Source organism: Thalia democratica, chromosome 4, assembly GCF_965202585.1.
Source record: "Thalia democratica chromosome 4, ktThaDemo2.hap1.1, whole genome shotgun sequence".
NCBI classification, from domain to species: domain Eukaryota; kingdom Metazoa; phylum Chordata; class Thaliacea; order Salpida; family Salpidae; genus Thalia; species Thalia democratica.
In genome coordinates, this window is record NC_139168.1 from 32,015,594 (window position 1) to 32,037,530 (window position 21,937).

Here is a 21,937-nt window from a genome sequence, read left to right on the forward strand (position 1 = left end):
TTCCGGCCCAAGCTTAAAGTAGTCAACACCGTTTAAAGTGAAACTCTATTTCTTGTTCAATCCGTATAACTTTAATTAAATATAAAAATCATTAACTTTTTGATACTTAGTTTTTTTTAATATATCCTTTAAACAGTTGAAAACAATGAATTTTCTACCAAAACTAAATGAGCGTATTAGATTTAAGAAAGTAATCGTTTTATTAACAAAAGTTTATATTTTTTAATCTGATCACATTTTTTCAATCTAGTGAGAACTTTTTATTTTTGTTACTTATTAAATAATTTATTTGTTTAACGATCATAACAATTATTTTTATTTATCATATTTAGGTTTTAATATGGTTGGTGTGTTGGTATTGTCTACAACTAAATGTAAAACAGTGCTCATAACCAGCCTACCAGATTCATAAAAAACAACTTATGTACAACTTTGTACGTGTATTGGTATCTAACTTTGTAAAAGAAACTTTTCAGGAAGTATAAAAATTAACTTTGTAAGTAAGACTAGTTATGCACCCAATAAAAAAAATTCTTGAGGACTTGTTCTCAATCACATTCTTAAATTTTACTTTGACTGAAGTATAGCAGCTTTAAAATTACAGTCTAAGATTTAAAAGTGCAGAATACTGTATACTGTTTATTATTTTCCTCTTCTTAGCTTACATAATACTTATAGTATTTTAGATCAGTAAATACTTATTATAAATTTTCGTAGTTTTACAAAATATAAAGGATTCTTTATTATATGGATTGTCTAAAAAATAAAAATTGTATACATAGTTATGCATAAAATGAAAAAAATAGTCCTGCGTATTTGTTATTCACACCTTGTGGCATAAACAATAAGTTTACTTTGCTAAAAGTTCAACTACACTCGAGTTACCGTTGTGTTGCGAATTTAATTCATTTTAAACCTGAGTTTGTTAGTTAATTTATGTAATATATGATTCTTATAAACATACTTTTAAATTTTTTTCAAATTTCTGTAAACTAAAGTTAATATACAGATGTTATTTTGCAGAACAACTTAGTTCTTATGAATATCAAGAGCGTTGTATACAAAAAAAATAATATAATAAGTTTTAGTTTCAAATTTATTTGTTTATTTTTCTATAGTTTTACAAGTCAAGTATTGAAATCAATTGTTATAAGAGTATTTATGTTACAAAATTTTAAAACAAATATATACAGAAGTATTACATACGGTTTTTATACTAGATTTATTTTTTCAATTAGTTTTGCAAAAGAAACGCACCTATTAAGTTGTACAATAAGTATTTCTTTTTATAAGTAAAAACAGTTTTGTTCGTTTTTTAGAAAAGTATACAGCTGATTAAAGTTAAGTGTGGTGTGAACTATCTAAATAAAACAAGTCGTCATTTAAAAAGATTACTTACATTTCCAAACTGTTTGTTTCTCTTCTTTTTAATTTTGTGTGTTTTGTTTCAAATCACGCAGTTCAAGTAAGTTTCTTGATTCCTAAATAAGGTTTAATTCACACTGCTATTTGTTAAATTAAAAATTATCCATTTAGCTTTTTAAAGAAGATTAAAAAACAATCATTAGACAATTGTTCTTACACTAAAATTGTTTAGAAAAGTTATTAAAAAGAATCTTATTGTTACACACAGGGTACTTTGCTTAGCTTGATGAACGAGAAGTCTTTTGACTGTATTAATGAGCATCGATTTTTGTTGTGTTTAACAAATAGCATACTGCAGATATAATTGTTTATTCAATTAAAAGTAAAAATGTGTTAGTTTAAAATCTTCAACAAAGCATGTCTGTACAAACAGTGGTATAAAAATATTATCTAATAGTTAATATGTAACAATTAAGTTTTTAATTAAGTTTTGATATATTTTAAGGTTTTATAATATTTGAGTTAAATAAAACTAAAAAATGCCGATTTTTTATCATTTTACTCTTTGCGCAGAAAAAATACTTTGTGCAAAATAGTTTGCATTTGCTCTACTGTATAAAAAACTTATATAAAAATCTTATTTTTATTGTAAATTCAAAATCATTCTAAATTTTATTGACGAAAATATGAAGCTTGAAAACAAAGACAGGAAAAATTTTACAGCTAAAAAATAAATTTTGACAAAAGAAAACAGCTTTAAAAATAAAGATTCTGAAGTTGAAAGCCAGAATAACAACAAAACATGCTAATTTTTAACTGGAGATCATTAAAATGCAAGTGCTAAAACTAAAATATTTAAAACTAGAGTTGGAAGATCTTCATCATTTGTGTGGTGAAGCTACTTTATACTTTTTAGACTATAATATGTTTTAAAAATTACAACAATTTTTACTTTTGTTGCTATTGCTTACCTTGAACTATTGTCCTTAAAGCTTACTCAATGCATATTTAAGTGTAGACAAGGGCAACCTACGGCCCGTGCAATGAAATATACCTGCATGCCAATTCACGCAAAAGGTAAAACTGTGGCCGTAATCTAGCCAACTTAATCAAATAAACCAAATTTTAAAACTTGCATCAGGTACTCTGGGTTTTAAAAAGGAAAAAGGTATTACGTACAATTTACGAGAAATTAATAACTTACACTAGATATTGTTGAAAAAACAGTCGCATAGAATTAGTGTTGTTCGAAATAGTTCTAATAACAGTGTATGTCTCCGACACGACAAGGATTATTTTTTTACATCTTTCCCGCCGACTAAACATGCTGCCCACCGCCACTTTGGTGCAAAGTCAAGACTAATGAATTATACTTACAGAATTAGGTGCATTAATATTAATTGCTGTTTAGAAAATATACTGAAAATGGATGGTTTCTTATTAAAGTTAATTTGATATCATAATAAAACATGTTCATAGTTTTTGTCTTACCAAACTTAATTAAGCTTTTATGTAGCTGCCAATGATTGAACAAAATTTGTTTAGAAGTTTTAAAACACAAAGTTTGACTCAATTCAAATTTGACTAAGTTTTTAGCTTTTATAATGCGTAGTCATATTTTAAGTACTGAAGCTAAAATAAAAACGAGTAACTTAAGTTTTACGTTTTCATAACTTTTAAATTAGTTGGTTTTGTTTTCAATTGATAGTACTTGAATCCAGTTTAGCTTCGTTTACAATTTTCAGAAGGTGCGATTAGCAAAAGTGTTTAACTAAAAGTTCAAAAAAGTTATAATGATTGTCGCCGTTTTACAATAATGTTTTTTTCCAATTTAGGCTCCAGATAGTTAGTGTCTATATCAAAACAGTTATCTATTAATCTAAAAATCATTTAGGAGACCAGTTTATGTTAGGTGTTTTCTTAAAACTAAAATGAAAATAGATAAATCTTAGTAAGTCAATTAACCTAAAAACAATTTTACACTAATACAAATATTATTTAGTCTGAAAATTAATTTTGTGTCATTTTAGAACTTTTTTTTGTTTAACTATGAGAAAAAAATATTAATACACTAGTATTATTCTTAAATTGCGAACTTATATATTTAGGAAAAATGTACATACTGACGTTTTATAATTATGTTTTAGTTTCTGGTAATGCTTTCAAAACAGTTTTTATTTTCTAAAAATATCTTAAAACTTCTCAATGGTGTCAGCAAAAATAATATAATAGTATTTATTATTAGTACCCGATTAGCCGGTCAGTAAAATTGCATGTTGAAGCAATCGCCTAAAGCTAGTTTTGAGAAAGTAGAATGAAAGCATAACTAAGTGTAGGCAAAGGAAGCGTAACAAAACACAGTAAATCATCGCACAGTGCAAGTGCTTCAGTTAGTTGAGTTTTTCATAAGTACATTCATGTTGTTTTTGTTTTCGATTGCAGCTTTTATTTCATTTTAAGCTACGTTGTTCAGTTGTGTTTAATATTTTAAATAATTAATTTATTTAAAACATTAATTACAATTTATTTCAATTATTACTGGAGTGATAAAAATTACTTTGTTTGATATTGAGTTGTTTGTGTTTTAAATAAGGAAAACTAAACTTCTCTTTTAGACAAAAGTTGATATTTTTTTGATGTTTTTTATTCAAAATATCTTATAAAACCAAACAAGAAAAATGTTAATTGCAAAGTTTTTTATTACAGTTTGTTGTACTAACTCGAACAAAATTTTCAATTTATCATATTATTTGTTTGATATTAACTGTTTTTATTTAAAATAATGATTAAATTTACTTTTTTCAATAACTTCAAATTTTCTATATCTTTTATTTCTACTAAGTGCAAAAAGTATTAGTATTTTTTATTTATTATGAAAATTATTTGTAAAAACTGTGATACTTTCTTTTTGAATTATTAAAGCATCAGTATTTATTGTAGAATGTATAACTATGAAATCTGCCATAGATTTTGATGTAATTCTTAAGAAAATTGGATCACTAGGTCCTTACCAAAGACGTCTGTTACTTATAATACTAGTTCTAGCACCTTCTACAGCAGTCCACAACATTTCTTCAGTATTTTACAGTGCTCATGAAGACTTTAGGCAAGTGTTTTTTTTTAATTTTTATGTAATCACCACTTGACTTGTAAGTTGTTGTTGTAAAAGTAAGTGTTTTTTTATCAATTTTTTACGATCGATTTGACTGCTACCTTGTAATATCAAATAGTTTTTGTAAGACATCAAAAAACAGTCTAATTGTTACTTTTTACTATGCTAATGACATGTGCTTTAGTAGCCCTGAAAATTAATACAAGTTTAACTTATACTTTTTATGTAGCAATTAGTTGTTTGTTCCTTAAGTGACTTTTATAACTGTTTATCGTCTACAATTTTTTTTAAGATATAAAGTCAGTAGGTTGATTTTTGATTAAAATTAATTTTGCCGTTATACGACAGAATAAATGAAAACTAACACAAAATTTCAATTTAATAGGTGCTATTTGAGTCAGTTAGATGATGCCAATAAATATCCAAACCTTACAAAAACACAATTGCTCGATATTTCGACTCCAAAAGTAAATGGAAAATATGACACTTGTTCCAGGTTACACAATAAAAATCATATTTTTTTTACTTTTTTATTACATTAAAAAACAAAATAATTGCAAAATATTATATGAAAATATCTAAAATATTATTAGAATCACAACTAGATATTTATCTGTAAAGTTAAATAAATTAACAAATTATGTTTTTTTTCTGGTTTATTTCGTAACTCTTCTTTCTAGATACGGTTACAATTTGTCTGAATGCAGACCACCAAAAATTGATTGCGTCAACAAATCGGCAGAAGTCATATCTTGTGATAATGGCTATCACTTTGACTTCAACACTTTTGAGTCTACTACTATATCAGAAGTATTTTAAGTTTTTATCATGTTTAAACTAATTTTAAACAATATATGATATTCATTTCAGTTTACTAAGCATGTTTATATAAAAATTTTGTTTTGCATAGAAAAATTAAAATAAAAAAAATTAGGCTGTTTTAATAAGGAGATCCCTGTATTATAAAAAGTTAAAATTTTTAGTCAACCTTAATAGTACTTGCTTTTTTATTTGCATAAAAATACAGGCACAATTTTCTGCTTTACTAGAAAGTTTTTCATATTTTTTGAGAACAAATTTCTGTTAGCTATTGCTGCCACATGCACTCGTTGAACTTACAAAAGTAAACTCGCGTAAACATTTTTAGACGTTGAGTTGATAAACGTTCCGTATTAATTAAACTTGAATGAATTTTGACCCTGATAAATTAGAAATGTATACTTTTAACAGTGGAATCTAGTTTGCGACAGAAGAATGTACTCGACTACTGCTACCTCGTTTTATTTTATTGGCCTATGGTTGGGAGCTGTTTTTTTCGGTTTTATAGCCGACAGGTAAACTTTTTATATTTTTAACAACTTACTTATAGAAACATCTACTTAAAAGCGTTATACTGACCTTTTCGAAAGTAAACTATAGTTAGAATATTATTTTTATTAATTTAATTAAAGTTTGCTTACAACTAACCAACTTGAATTTGACTTTAAGACACACTAAGCTACAACTTTTATTACACCTATAAAACTTGATCTTGAAAATGTTTTAATTGATTAAAAATCTAAAGTAAATTAATGGTATGTTCTTACAAACTTAAAAAAACGAAATTAGTCTCTCTGCTAAACACAAGATATATTAAATTTTAGGTACGGTAGAAGAAAAACCATTCTGATAACAACCATAGGGACCATTTTCTCTGGTTGCGGAGTAGCTTTTTCACCAAACTTTGCTCTGTTTATTCTGTTTCGACTGCTAACTGGTGCCTTCTCTCACGGTGGCTTGCTCGTTGTCTTTGTCTATGGTTTGTTGTGGATAACATTTGCTCAATACTTTTTTTTTACTGTGTATAATCAATGACTAAAAACTTCAATCAATTAAAGATATTAATTAAGTAATAAGTAGTAAAAATAACTATATCGTAAGCAAGAGTTTCATCTTTTTGTGGCTAAATACTTCATTTACAGCACTGTAGTAGTAACTAAAGCTGTTCGTTTACACTAAAGCGCGAGCACAATTTAAATAAAAAAAATTTGTTTCTTACATAAAAGTTTTTTTAAGACTTTTGATTTAAAATGCAGTTGTGGAAATAACCGGCCCGATGAGAAGCGTTACTGGGATCCAACTTCACGCAGTGTTTGGGATCAGCTACCTGATGAACTCGTTCGCATCTTACAACTTGCGACACTGGAGGAGCTTCTACTTGGCCATTTCGTTGACTCCTGTTCCATACTTGTTTTTGCATCACTTGGTAAGTTCTTTTTCTTGTGAGTTATTTGTGGTTGATGTAACGAAATTCAAAAACTTAAGCATTCTTAAGCTAGTTGACTTAAAATAGTAAAGAACAGAATATTAATTTTGTTTCTAAAAATCAAGTAAACGCAGATGGGTTAGAGATCACTAAGTGTAAAATCTAAAAGCTTCATCTGATTTCAAGTCATTAACAAATAAGTATTCACACTTCAAAGCCTGGCACTTATTACTGTTCTTAAACCAAATAAAGCATACAATCAGTTACAAACATATTGTTTACTACATTAATTTACTTAATAAGAACTATTTTCAGTTATTGTAATGTTAAATACGAAACTTTTTAGCAAACAAAATAAAGCTATGTAAAAAGTTTTCTTATCTAAAAAAATTATGATCTAGGTTCTAGATTTTAAATTTTAAAAACTTTTAATTTAAAACTACCAGTAAGTTTAGCATTTCAAAAAGTTCTTCAAATACGAATTTTCATTTTATGCTGATATTTTATACAAAAATATATAGCTGCCGGAATCACCACGTTGGTTGTTTTCTAAAGGGAAAGAAAACGAAGGAAAAGAAATAGGAAAATATTTTGCGCTGAAAAACGGAAGAATTTTAACAGATCAAGACTGGGATGATGCTACGTTTGAACAAGTTATTTCTCTATACTAAGATACTATACAAGAATATTGTTATTATTATAACTATAATTATAGTATTACTGATTTGATCATTTTTTATTCCACAAAACTTAGTTAAAAAAATTTCGTTTTTATAGTTTTGATAAGAAAAGCAACATTGAAGTTATTTTACTTTTATTTTGCCAAAAAAATTGTTGGTCTATTTAATTTTTAAAAATTATTGATATGAATAGATCGTTATTTCTTACACTAAAGTAATAAAAAACAAAATATTTAGTAAAAAAAATATAATTATACTTGTAATTTTCCCCACTCAAAAGACCAAAAACAACAATGGGTACTTTACATACTCTTATACAGTTATTTCGCAAAGATAATGTAACTTTGAAACGTAGTCAAGTAAAAGTTCAGTTTTACCGTTAGTAAGTATTATTTGTAAAAATTAAGTTATTTTTGCAAACACCGTGTAATTAAGACGTGCGCTAACAATGTAGTTATACTTGTTTATGTTATCAAAAAGTTTTTAATTTAAACTACTCTTAACTTAATAATTATATATACTGTTTATTATATTTTTGTCTACTAGTTGTATTTTTATACTTTTATCAACTTCTATTAGCTTACTGCATCTAAAATAATTGTAAACATAAACAAAAGAAATTTAAAACTTAGTAACACAACTATTACTTTTATTATTATTTGTAACTTCACAATTACAAAAAAAATCGTTATTGTTTGACTTGTATAAAATAGGAAGAACCGTCTAATAACAACATTAAGTACAGTTCAATTGATCTTTTCAAACAAAAACGAATGAGGTGGATTACAATCAAAATTATGTTTTGTTGGTAGGTATTTGTATTTGGTAATAAAGTGTTTAGATGTTTCTACAGTATTTTAGACACAAACGTTAAACCTTGTATAAGTTGTTTAAACCAAGTATATTTAGTATACTTTATTTTGTTCCACTTAAATGTATAATTTAAAGCTTCACTTGAAGGAAACACTTAAACCCAAGTCTATTAATTTTCCTTAAAATATCTTTGCCTACCTTTAATCTATTTTCCTTAAAATAATTTTTGTCTGAAACTGTTCGCAAGTTTTAACCGATATTTTCGCCTCAATTATACATTTTAAATTGTACAATTTAAAATGTACAATTTAAATAAGTTTTCAACAATTTTTTCAGGTTTTCATCAGCTTTAGTATACTATGGTCTTTCTCTAAATGCAGGGTCGCTATCAGGAGATATTTTTACAAACAACGCTCTAAGTACTTTTATAGAATTCGGATCAATGTTGTTTGTTCAACTGACTATTGAAAAGTAAGCAGAAATTTTGGGTACTAAAAGCATTTTCTGTGGCTTTGTCACGTTTTAATTTTTAAAACCATAATAAAAGTCAGTATAAAATGTTGTTTTTTGTTTAGTGATCATTAAACTTGATTGTATTTTTTTTATCAGTTTGAATCTTCAATAGTGTAAAATTTTGTAAAAGCTTGTTTCCTTAACAGAATGGATATTGTTAGAATAATTTAAAACTCTAACGAATTGGGTTAATACTATTTTTTTAGAATATTGTTATTTTTTCTATTTATAAGGATATTTAGTAGCTGTTGCACAAGCTATTTTCAATGCAAGCTTTTACTTGTAACAATTTCAAAGCAGATTTTTACTTTAACGAAGCAAAAACAAAAGTTGTGTAGCTAATCAAAAAGTAGTAAAAAAAAAACTGTATTTCGATTTAAAAAACATGATATTTAATTAAGTTTTATTTTAAGTTTGTATATACATCAAATTTTTAAATTTTACACACAGATGGGGCAGAAGAGTCTTGCTATGTTCGATGTTTGTACTGCAGAGTGTTTCATGCCTGTCAAGTACTATTCTGATTGAAATAGATCATCAAGATGAAAGTTTTTAAAATATGTTTTTATATGTCATAAAAATACTTTTATAAAACTGTTTTCATTGTAAGCTATTTAAAAGTGATACTAAACTATCATTTCGTGAATTTATTAGAATTTAAAGGCTCGCCATTGAATTTTAACTTTTTTTCCAGCCTTGAAAGTTCTAGCAAACGTTCTTGCTTTCATCGGAAAAGCTGGTGTGTCTGCTTCTTTTGCGATTGTTTACAACTTTTGTGCAGAACTGTTTCCAACAGTTGTTAGGTAAATACTTTGAATATAATGAGCTTTAATACTTTAATAGTTTTAAACTTTGATTAACCAGCCGAGTTAATTTTTGTAATTTACTTTTTGCCTTGAAAAACGTTAGAAAGCTGTTTTTAAGCAAATTAAAATTAATGAGCATCAAATGGATCAATTAAGTTTTAAGACTTCTCAGCAAACATTTAAGTTAATAAAATATCAACGAATAAATTTTATTTATGTTAGCAAGCAATTATAAAAAACTATATATTAAAATACTTATATTTAGATAAATAGATTGTTTACAGTATCAGAAACTAATTATATCTTGCTTTTGAGCTATATAAACAACTTTATTATTAACTTTTAATACAAAAGTATGTAAAAAGTTTTATGCTTATTTTTGATTTAGTTTTTTTACTTCTGATTTAAGATTGACTATAATACACTGTGCTAAAAAAAAAGAAGTAAGTAGTTTTCGTAAAAGCATTTATTATTTCAATTGTAACATACTAGCCCCTTCTTTTAAATAGCTTTTATAGTAAGATAAAAACCATCAATACTTAAATTTATAAAAAAAAAATCTTTTTAGAGCAAATGCGTTAGGAGTCTCATCAATGGCTTCAAGGTGGGGATGTATACTGGCTCCCTATCTTATTTATCTGCAAAACTCTGTGTCTTGGCTTCCTATGGCTATATTTGCAGGTTATTTATAATGATGATTTCTATCTTAAATTGTTGTACGTTGAACAGTCAGATGAACGCGTTGAAGAATAACTGTATTTTTTTTTGATGTTTTCAATACAAACTTATCACATAAATTTTTACTAACTACTCTCAATACAAATTTCTTTTAGTTTTAGTCAACGGATATATAGTTTTTTAGTTTAATTGAGTTATCAAAAGTTTATTGTTGTTTTATATTTATTTATCTTTTTCTAGATTTCATTTAAAACAAAAGATTAATGTAATATCTACTAATGCTTATCAGTAAATTCGAAGTTCTGCTTATAGTATCAAAATTCTTCTGTTCACAGTTTTTTTTTTAACATATATCTTTTTATTATGCATTATAAGCGTTTAGGTCACAGTAAAACCATAAATACATAATAAAAACCGCTACCTAAACAAATCTAGCTTTGTTGCTTTCAAAACCTGCTAAACTAACTTAAAAAGTAAAAAAAAAATCAGAACTTGTTTATCAATTTATAATTTTTCAGGCGTTTCTCTTTCAGCCGGTTTGGTTTCGCTCCTGCTGCCGGAAACGATGGGCAAGGAGATGATGCAGACGATAGAAGAAGCGGAAGAGTTCTACGCCTACAGGAGGAACGTCAAGTTCAAGATGAACTTTGGGGAGCGGAGCAGGCTGTCCAACTACGTGAAAATACACAACACAAGCGATGAAAAGCAAAACTTGTTGGAAGAGGCTTTTTAATACCACTGTTTTGTGGTTTTACAGTGAAGAAAGTATCTTTAAAGTTGATTATGCTTTTGATTAAGTTTAGAACGGTTCCAGCAATTTTTGTTTATATAAATTTAAGTAAACATTTCAGCCAAACTTAATTAAAATCCTAGTACTTTGTTTATGCTTTTTAGACTTTGTTCGTTACAAATTTCTATGGTTAGTGTTTATTTTTCTTTCGTTTTTATTACCAACTATGCAACTGAAACATAATATTTTATACTATTTTCGGCCATTTAAACATTGAAAACAAGTACTTAGCAATATTTTTGTACACATATATATACTATATTTTATTTTTTTAAACTTTTTTTTTTAGTTATTGTAAAAATAAATTACGGATTTTTAAAATTTTTAATCTAAATATTTTGATGGCATAGTATTTATTATACAAACAATATACATTTTTCAAAGATTTTTCTATTGCGATTGTTATGATGTTTGTTTTGGAAAAACAACGTACTTCTGTATTTTGTGTTTCTAAAAACTTAACCTTCAAAACTAGACACTTCACTAAATAAAGTTTAAAATGAGAAAGATTAAAATACTTAAGTGAGTCATTACATACAAAAAATGTTCAAATACTATCTCAATTTCTTGTTTTGCCTCACAGGTTTTTGGAAAAATAAAGTTCTTAGCAAAACTATTTTCACATATTTCACATAGATAATATGAAGGTAACTTTTCTAGGGCTAGATTGGTTGTTTTTTGTAGATAATGGCTTGATTTATCATAGTAGTCCGCCTTATTTTTGTTAATCTTTACTTATATCTTACACGTAGTTATGAAAAATAGTTCTGAAAATATTACTACAAGTTGCATTTAAACAAGTTTTTCCAAACTTGTGTGTTTTTAAAAATATTTTTTTTGATATTATTGTACATTTGTTTATTACACGAAATCAACACGCGGACCTTTTGTTGCTTACCCTAGTGGTTACACTTAACCGCCAAGATTGACTACATTTAGTGACTTTATTGGTAAAAAAAGTATATATTACTAAGAATAGAGTTATTTAATTTAAATGGTGTCTTAACTTTTTGTGTAAATAGTTTTTTATGGTGAACAATTGATAAGGATACTTAGTAAGTTTTCTAACTTATGGTTGATTAAGCTTAAACAAATACGAACACTTTAACTTTTTTGCTGGGTCTAAAACTTTTTTTACATGAAAAATTTTCTGAAGAGGTTTTGTAAAAAATACTTTACATAATATGAAGTATTAGTTTAAACAGTTTGATTTAATAAAAGCCGACTTTCATTATCTATCATTTTTATGCATAGTTAGTATTTTTACACCGATTTTTTATTAGTTAGATCGTTTTTAAACTAATTCTCTGTAAAAGAAAACAAAGTATACCAGGGTAGGGAGGGAATAAATTATTTATTGTAAATAACTTCGCTTTATTTTTGTAATTGAAACTTTTTGAAAAGTTTTAGGTTATCAAAATTTTTATATTATTTATTAGTCAAGGATAGAATCTAAATAACTATGTTTTTCTAAATACAAGAAAGGATAGTAATTATAGATGTTAACAAATGTTAATAATTTTGTATTGTTTTCCACAGATAACAATCCAAGTACTAATAACGTTTTACGCAGTGTATAACAAAAAACAAACAGGTTTAATCTTAAAGAACTTTTGTCAAATGAAATGTTTAGACCACAAAACTATTATAAACAGGTAAACTGCAGTTACAACAAATAAAACTTATTCCTGTATTTTCTTACATTTTTCATTAGAAATCTTTTCCGAATTTTTTTTCCATTTTTTACTTTTATGACGTTTTTCAGAAAATCTGAACAGTTTAGTAATTTTTTTAGTACAAAACTCGATGTGAATACTTCAGTGTGTATATCTGTGTTTTTATTGAAAATATTCATTTATTTTAAAACATGGAAAGCAATGCGTTTAGGAGTGAAGTCAAATACGATGGAGAGGACTCGGTTTTGGACGATGAAAATGAAGTATTAGGTGTTTTGCCCCCTAAAAAAACTTTGGACGGAAGAAACTTCATACAACGTCAGTTATACTTTTTATGATATTTCGTTCAGATTTATACTACTAAATTACATACTAATAGTTGGGAAACAAATGGTTGATTTGATGATGTATAAAAGTTTTTTATAGTTGTATAGAATCTACTATAAGGGTGGGCAACTTTTATAGTCAGCCGGCAAAATTTGAAATAATGTTTTAGCGAGCAACGTAGTTTTGAAAAATTGCACAACAAATACTGAATAAAGTACTTTTTTAATTTTGGTTGAAACAAAAATTCATTTTTTAAGCAGCAGTATAGTGAACTAAAATCATACTATGATGAGTACATTTCAAAGTATTTATATAAGAATCTCAATTTTTATTAGATTTTTACAAGATGTTTTCGAGCTAAAACTAAGTCAGAGACTTAAGTTGGCGGGTCATATGCTGCCCATCCTAAACTAATATAAAACATTTACATAAACTAAAGCCAAAATAGTTTTGTACTAAGCGTATTTTTAAAGTTGAATTACTTTCAATAAAACTAAAGTTTAGTCAAAAATTTAATAAAAAAACTTTTTTATTATTATTAAATAATTAATTGTACAGTAATCTTCCTTTATTGTACCTATTGTAATTTTCTTTTATTGTAAGATTACTGTACAACTTGTTTTTATTTATATTCCAGTGAAGTTACTCCACTAGGATCTTTTATTAGCAAACGATTAAATTTATATTTTGAACAGTAAATAATGAATAAAAATTTTAATGACACCATAAAAAAAAGTGTTTATCAATTTTTTAAACTTACAACAAATTCAGCACAACAAATGATAACAAACAATCTGGTAGCAACGAGCTCGACTTCGCAAACAACACTCCTTCATCCGACATTTTCGTACGCTCTTCACATCGCGATCATCTTTGTGTTTGTGTGGCTCTGCGCCATCAGCTTTCGACTGGCTTACAAAAACTTCCGGTCATCGAGAAAAGCTGCTAATAAAACTCATAAGTGTTGAACATGGTGTATGAATTAAAAAAAAAGTATTTGTATGATGCTGTATGTAGAATAATCAAATGACTTTTTAAAAGGCAAAATTTAGGAAACATCAACTTAATATATTTCAAAATCATTGCTGCATACAAGTTTAAATTTAAATTGCTTATTGAAGGATAAAAAATAAATTATATTACAATATAATAAAATTTAATAAATAAAGCTCAAAACGTTTGACCTAAGGACCTGGTGTACGGAAAAACCTTTCGGCAATCAAATGGTTGTTCAGCAATTAAATAATATTTTAACGACAAGCAATTTTTTGAGTGAAGGTTAAACAACATTTTTTTGAAAATAAAATGGTAAGATTTAACCTAGATTGCAGTTAAAATATTAAAAAAAAACTACAAATGCACAAAACACTTTGCTAAAAAAAATATTAAAAAAGATAAGTAAGACATATATTTTGGACCGTACTAATTATAATAATTTTTATTTAACTTTTGTTGTGGAGCTTTTACTAACTAATAAAAACATGTTATATCTTAGTATTTTATTTAATAAACATGGAGCTTAGAATAATTAAAACTGCAAAAGAAAAAGAATCACTATAAACAAGGAATTTATTTTATAGACCTACGAAGTATAAAATTTGTATTATTAAATTACTAAACACTATTATAGCATGTTACTTTTTGTACTTAAGTTCTTAGAACATTAGCAACTCTAATAACATTATAAACATAAACGTAAAAAAATGCATAAATGTATGCTGTTAGCTGTTTTAAATTTAGTTGAAACACTATTATCAAGGTTTTGACACAAATAAACCTAAATAAAACCAGAAGCATGATTCTACATCTAACAAAAAAATAGTTTTTGGAAAAATATAGATCTTAATGTAAAAACAGGTAAACAGTTATAACAAGCATAAATAGCTATAAACATTTGGGAATTGGGAGTTTAAAATGGTCAGAAAACATAGAAACTATATAAACAAAAATACAGAAAACATTGGGTGTATTATATAAAACAAGACACTTTTTAAATGAAAAAGCATTACTTTTATCTGTAATCCTTTGCTTATGAGCAATGTTATATATGGCTTGTTGTGCTGGGAAATAGCAAATAAATAATGTATTAATGATATCAATGTTCTCATAAATAGAGAATTTAGAGATACATACATTATAAGAAATATGATAACAGTTAAAGAGAATTAAAAATTCAGAAAAAATATTAAACATTGAAAGTCTGTATATATATATATATATATGAATTAGGTATGTTTATGTTTAAGTTTAACAATAATTTGTTAACAGCTAACTTTATTAATTACTATAAAAGTGTAAAAATTGTCTATAATTATTATACGAGGTCTTCAGAAACAAATTTTTTCCTACCTAGATTCAACAGCAAAATAGGTCATAAACCGCCATCCTACCAAGGAAGTAAGTTATGGATTAAGCTACCATTATGTTTAAAAAATATAAGTCGTTTTGGAAAGTTCCAGGATGAATTTAAAAGTTATCCATTAAATATGGAATATCAAGGTCATTAGTGATCATTGCTACTCGTCTATTTACTTTTTCTTAAACGTTATATTATTTGTCATTTAATACCCCTTTTTTTGTTCAAAATTTGATTTATTTGGTTACAATAACAGTGGTTTAGTCTAGATTGCAGCGTTTTCTCTTTGGTTATTCTTTAGATTATTTTTCATAATTACTATTTTGAATTAAGTTCAGAGTACTTACAAAAAATTTTTGTATTTTTTTAGCATGCTAATGTAAAAAAAAATTCATAGATGTATATATTTTATCAGAAAGTTAAGTGTTTAAATAGTAAGCTGGTATAACTGTATCAAGCAAGCTTACTGTAAAAAGTCTCTTTTTCTGAGGAAATCAATAAAAAAAAACCTTCTTTTTAATGTTTGCAAGTATTTTTTGCTTTCTGTTATTACAATTTGAGACTAAGACAAGTATTCAAAAATATAAAAAAGTATATTTTAAAATAGAAGGGAACTTGTTGTTGCTATTAATATTATTATTGTTTTATTTTTATTTTATTATTTTTCTTATTAAAAGCATAAATTTTATAGTATTTTTCTTTATATTTTCATTTATAAAAGTTAAGTTCAGTTATGGTAGAATTCACTTATTTAAAAATATTAAAAACATATACAATAGTTTTTTCATCTATTTAAATGTAAAATTATTTTTATTGTTCAAGTAAAATTATTAAATAAAATAAAAACTACACTTATAGCACAAAATACTGATAAAATTTAACGTAAAAATATTTCAGCGTATTACATTTCTACTTTCTTTAAAGAGGTTGTAACCTGTCAATCAAGTATTCACATATTTGCTGTTTGTATTGTTTATCTCCTTTTATAAGTTAATTTAAAGTTATGTATATTTTTATGTTGATAAAAAATTTGTTAAGTACATTTTTAAACACAAAATCAGTTAATTTTCGTTTAGTTTTGTTGTCTTTCATTTCGCTTAATTGATTGTTTTATTACTAAAGATTTAAATATTTAAATGAAAAAAAAAATATCTTGTACAGCTCGTAAGAAACTTTATAAGCATGTGGTGTACGACTCGATAACTGAAAGGTTCCTTTGAACACCAGGTCCTTAGACTAAACTTTATATGAGCTTTTTTTATCGATAAATAAACAATAATAAACTACTCAAAAACTTCTGCTTTAAAAACAAGGACGAAACTTTCTTTTATTGAAATATTTTAAAGAGTTATTTTAAACTATAAGTTTTAAAGTACTCGAAATCTATAGAAATCTAAAAACACACTTAAGCTTAATATATAACTTTAAGGCGTTTAAACTTAAATAACAAAATATACATATAGGTTTAAGTGTGCTTAATTAAAAACACATTTAAAACAATTGTCTTGTAAACCAGCTACAGAACAGAGGTTTATTTGTCTATAACGTTTAAAAATATCTAAAATTACTTTAAGTATAGTTTTTCTTGCACTAGTTTTACAACAAAGGATATATTAGTCTTTAAAGTTTAAACTTTAGAGTTTTAAGGTTTTATTTTGATTTAGTGTCCCTTAAACTATATAAAACTTAATTTAAACATAAGGCCTTTTATCCTAGCTCTTATCTAACGATAGGTTTAGCTCTTTAAAGCTTTTGCTATAATATAAAAACTTAGTTTTAATATAATGCCCAGAAAAATATGTTTTCTTATTGAACGACAAAAAAAACGCTTAAGATATTTGGTCCAAAGACCCGGTGTACGAAAAAACCTTTCGATTATCGAGTCGTACACCACTTGGATACCTTTTAACTTCTCGTCCAGGATGTTTTCTTAACTAGTGTTATATTAATTATTTTAGTTTATATTTCAATATAACAAAACACATTTTAAACACGATGCCTCCTAAACTAATTTTAGGACAAATTAGTTTTAGAATAAAGTTTAAGAATTTCTTAGCTTCAATAAATCATAAAAAGATTCAAAGCAACAATATATCTGTTAAGATCGAGTAGGTGTCAGAAATGCACAAGTGATCACTTTTGCACGAGGGAAAGGGTCAAATATACTTTGCACAAAGACACTTTCGCACAAAGGGTCACTTTAGCACGAAGAAACTTTTGCCCGGAGGGTCAATTTTGCATGAAGTGTTTTTTTCCTACAACTATTTGTTTACAATCAGATCCGAATATTCACTTTGTGCTATTCGATATTAAAAGCAAAGTTTTTTAAAAGATACCATAAGATGTAAAGATAAAATGACTTTACACGATAACTTAAAGGTTTAATCGCTTAGTTTTACTAAGAATTTTACTTAGAACATGATAACAAACATTACTTCAAGTCTAGTATATTTTTTAAATAGATGAAATTCTACTTGTAAAAATGGTTATAAAAAGAAAAAAAAATGTGCATAGTACATTTTTCAAAAGTATTTTTAAACATAAGCTTGTTTAAATTATATTTCCTAGACAAATCAATTTATTAATGACTTTGATTTACTTTTAATCTAAAAGATAAACACTAAACCACGAATTAGGGTGTTGGACATTAGTATGACTTTTGATTCTTTTAACGTTTACGTCGACTGTGTTAAAATATTAAGGGCTAACTTAAATTTACCAACTAGCATTAAACAGATAAGAAACACTTAATGATAACTGATAAAAAAGCTTAAAGCTTCTATGAAAAGAACTATTACTAGATATTATTAACTAATATTATTAGTTTTTTAATTAAAAAAAAAACAGTATGTTATAGTTTTAATTACTAGTTTAAAAAATTAACTGTCCATTAATATTTTAAAATAAAATCACAAACTAATCAAACGGTCTTACTAAAAAGAATCGGTAAGACTTGCTAATAAACATCAGCGAAATATTTTATATACTGAACTAAATTGTAAATGTTAACTATGTATTTAAAAGAAGTGTTAAGTTAAATTTACAAGAGTATGTTAGGATGTTTTAAAAAATTATGAAAATTAATAAAAACCTTAACTCTTTTTGAAATATTACGATAGAGGATACTTCATATAACACAATGTAACCTAATTTATAACAAGTTTTTATTTTCTAAAAAACTTATAAAAAGTACTAAAGTTACCTAAGATACAAAAATTAACTAAACTCTTTGTAACTTCTCTTTTGAGTCAATAACAGTGAAAAATATACTTTTTATTTTAAGTGAGCTTCACTCTTTGTAAAAACTAAAATTTAAGTAATTAAGAAACAAATATTATCAAAAATTATGCAAGCTCCTAAAATGCTGTGAGATATTAATTTTTCAGTTTTATCAACAACTTAAAAGATAAAATCGTTAGAACATCTGAAAGTGTTGTAAAATATTTTATTTAACATAAAATATCTTTATAAATTTTTGATCAAAGTACGTAAAAAATATAATAAAGTAAATAGCTTACTTAAAAATTGGGTCTGTGTTACATAAACAATAAGGTATTTTAAAAATGAAATAACAACGTATTTATACAAGTTAAAAAACAAACAAAAAGTTAGTATTTAAACTGTTTTTTTACACTAGTTCTAGAAAAGTATATAATAATGTATAATTTTCAAAATAAATTACCCCTTTTGTGTGCTATTTATATCATACGACCATAGTTGCCATAAATTTAACATCAAACTGATACAAGGGTCGGTACTTTGTAAAAGAAGTGTACTTAGAATAAATTAATATTTATTGTTTTTTTTTTTTGAGTTTTAAGTAGCTTAAGCTAGTATAATAGTGTAGTAGTTTTGGTTATACTCAACTTTAAACTATTTCAAGCCTTTTATTGCACTTAATTTTCCCTCATTTCGTGTGTTAACTTTTTTATGCTTTATTTAAAACTACTAGTAAATGTTAGTTTTTTTACGTAAAAGTTAAGTTTAAATAAAAAGTTAGTTACGTTTTACTCTGGTAAACATAAATGTGACGCGTATCGTGTGTAAGTGCAATTTTCAGCAGTACTTTAAACAACGTCGCCAGCAATGTCGCGTATAAAAACTGTTATAATTTTTTATTGTTATAAATTTTTTTGGTTTACAAACTCAATCAACCGTCAACGAAAAACTTTTTTGCTGTAGAAAGTTCCCATTCGGCTTCTAGAGCGTTTCAGTATGTTTTTGTTTTATAAGTAAGTCAGTATAAATTTGAAATGATTCATGTTGAACACATATTGTCAGTAGAAGAACTATTCCAACTTGTTTATTTTATTCTTATTTTTCAAACAGCTTTAAAAAGTAATATTCTTTAGTTATGCTTTTGTATTTTGTGGTTATACTGCAAGTGAAATATTTAAATAAATATGTATCACTTTTTGTATCCAAATTTTATTTTTCTTGATAAGTAATGATGTCATCATACTGTCTTTCAAAAACGACGTTGAGTTTTACAGCGAAAAACAAAGTGCAGAAGTTCTTACCGGGTAGTAAACAAATGATGTATTTGAAGTTAAATTAGAAAAGTCAGTCTGAAGTTATGTTGTTCAAAAGCTCGTTCCAGTTCATGTATTAACTTTATATATTTTCTTATTAACTTCAATTAGATTTTCTTCTTAGTTTCCTGTAAGTATACATAATTATACATAGATTAAAGTTAGTTTCAGATTTTGTTTATATTTTGTTATAGGTTTGTTTTAATTGTACCACAATTTTAATTTAATTGGTTTCTTTTTATATACTTTGATTTTTTTTCTCAATACACAATAGTCAAACATGCTCAAATGACGCCTCGTGCAATAGTGACACCCGTGCAAAACTGTCACTCGTGCAAAACTGACTACTCATGCAAAACCGAGTCCAAGCAAAACTGACTACTAGTGCAAAAGTAACACCTGTACAATGGTTACTCTCCATGCACACGTGTTGCGTGCAAAACACATTTGTCTTCGCTAAGACCATGCTTAAAAGTTTGGTACTTAAGTAAAACGTAGTTATTCTTTAGTTATTTCTGAAGCAATTATTTACTTTAGCCTATTCATTTTAGTTCAATCATATATTATTCGCAGCGTTTTGTATTGAATTGGCTGTTGAATAGTGTAGCAACTAAATGACGTTATTCAAACTAAAGTTTCAAACCACAAATACTTAGATTTTAAGTTTCCTAAGTAACCATATACAATTAATGATGTATTTTTATTTAAGTAATGTACCCTCAAAGTAAATTTCTAAATAGTATATTTTTACTTGAAGAAAATATTACAGTTTTAAACTTAACAATCGGTTAAAAAAAGTTTAATTTAGTTGTATATTGTAAAGTTTGTGTAATCATATTTCAACTTTTTTAAAGTCTAATCAAGTTTAAATTAACAGTTATTAAGTTTTTAAATCTTATAAAACAAATTAAACTAACATCAAAGTTTAAATGATATTTTAGTTAGAATGGCATAAATATATAATGTATAACAGTAAAACAAAAAAAAATCATTTGAAAGGTTATAAACAAAACACTATAACGTCATATACCATAACTTAAAATTGTATGTATATTAAAAGTAAACACAAGTCATAACTGAAATATATAAAGTACAAATCCCACACACTTTTTGACTAAGTTTTAAGTAATAAATAAGTGTAAGTAAAACAATAGATTCACAACTAGTTTAATTGTATCATTCATTTCATGAAAAAAAATTTGTATAAATTTGTTTCTACTGAAATTACTTTTAAAAGATAACTTGTTGAGGTAAGAATCAAAAGGTGCACAAAGTTTGCTATGCGTCATACAACGTGTTTTAAATAGAGCTTAAATTTATTTGCTAAACACAACATAAAACTTATTTAACAAAATAATTTTGAGTATATCTTACTTTTGTATCTTTTACTTGTATTTGTAAAAACTTTTGTAATGGCAAAAAATTTACAGTGAACTAGATATTTTTTTGTGAAGTCTATAATAATTAAAAGCTCTAGGTAAATGCTCGCAGGTATAGTAGAGTTGTAGCTATAGTTCATTGACAGTTGTTTGTTAAGAAGAGTTTGATTGTTAGTTGTCAGTTCTGTTTTTTTTATATTGTAACTAATAATTTGTAAATTTGATTATATTATTTAAAAAACTTTTTCTAGTTTGTAAAATTTGAATACTAGATGTAAGTTAACTTAAATTTTTTTTTATAAGACAGTGATTTGTTTATAGTTTAAAGCTATTTACTTTTCGTGTTTTCCATTTATTATAAATGCGTTTTTTAGATCTATATTGTAATTAATGGTCAATTTTAGCCAAGCCTAGTAATTTTAGCCAAGCTTTTTACAAACAATAATTCACTGTTGATACTTTCTACTTATGTTTATTAAGTGCTTTTATTCTTTTTGAATAAAATCAATTTGTACTGATGAGCTCATTTAGTAAAACACTGCTAACAAAGTATGTTTTTTTAGATTAAAAAATTCAATGTTATGTTTAACACTATAACTTTTTTAACTGCTTGATACTTATTCTAAATGTCAGCACTTTTAAGTTTTTCTTTTAATGCTTTTTTT

The 21,937-nt window shown here is 25.8% G+C and overlaps 1 protein-coding gene across 1 annotated transcript; it reads left to right on the forward strand.

The window, feature by feature from the left end:
* Nucleotides 1-4,309: 4,309 nt before the first annotated feature.
* On the forward strand, nt 4,310-12,339 carry LOC145834057 (organic cation transporter protein-like). Its single transcript, XM_082941384.1, has 13 exons — nt 4,310-4,471; nt 4,863-4,973; nt 5,158-5,287; nt 5,708-5,811; nt 6,121-6,275; nt 6,553-6,722; nt 7,244-7,375; nt 8,116-8,210; nt 8,552-8,686; nt 9,179-9,276; nt 9,423-9,531; nt 10,103-10,215; nt 10,731-12,339. The coding sequence occupies exons 1-13, from the start codon at nt 4,317-4,319 to the stop codon at nt 10,943-10,945; spliced, it is 1,722 nt and encodes a 573-aa protein (XP_082797510.1). The 5' UTR covers nt 4,310-4,316; the 3' UTR covers nt 10,946-12,339.
* Nucleotides 12,340-21,937: the final 9,598 nt, after the last annotated feature.

Bases quoted from the DNA above. Each gene is read 5' to 3' on its own strand.
- LOC145834057 (XM_082941384.1), top strand. From the start codon at position 4,317: ATGAAATCTGCCATAGATTTTGATGTAATTCTTAAGAAAATTGGATCA. The intron at 5,288-5,707 runs GTATTTTAAGTT...TACTTTTAACAG, and splicing joins AGTCTACTACTATATCAGAA to TGGAATCTAGTTTGCGACAG. The intron at 5,812-6,120 runs GTAAACTTTTTA...ATTAAATTTTAG, and splicing joins TTCGGTTTTATAGCCGACAG to GTACGGTAGAAGAAAAACCA.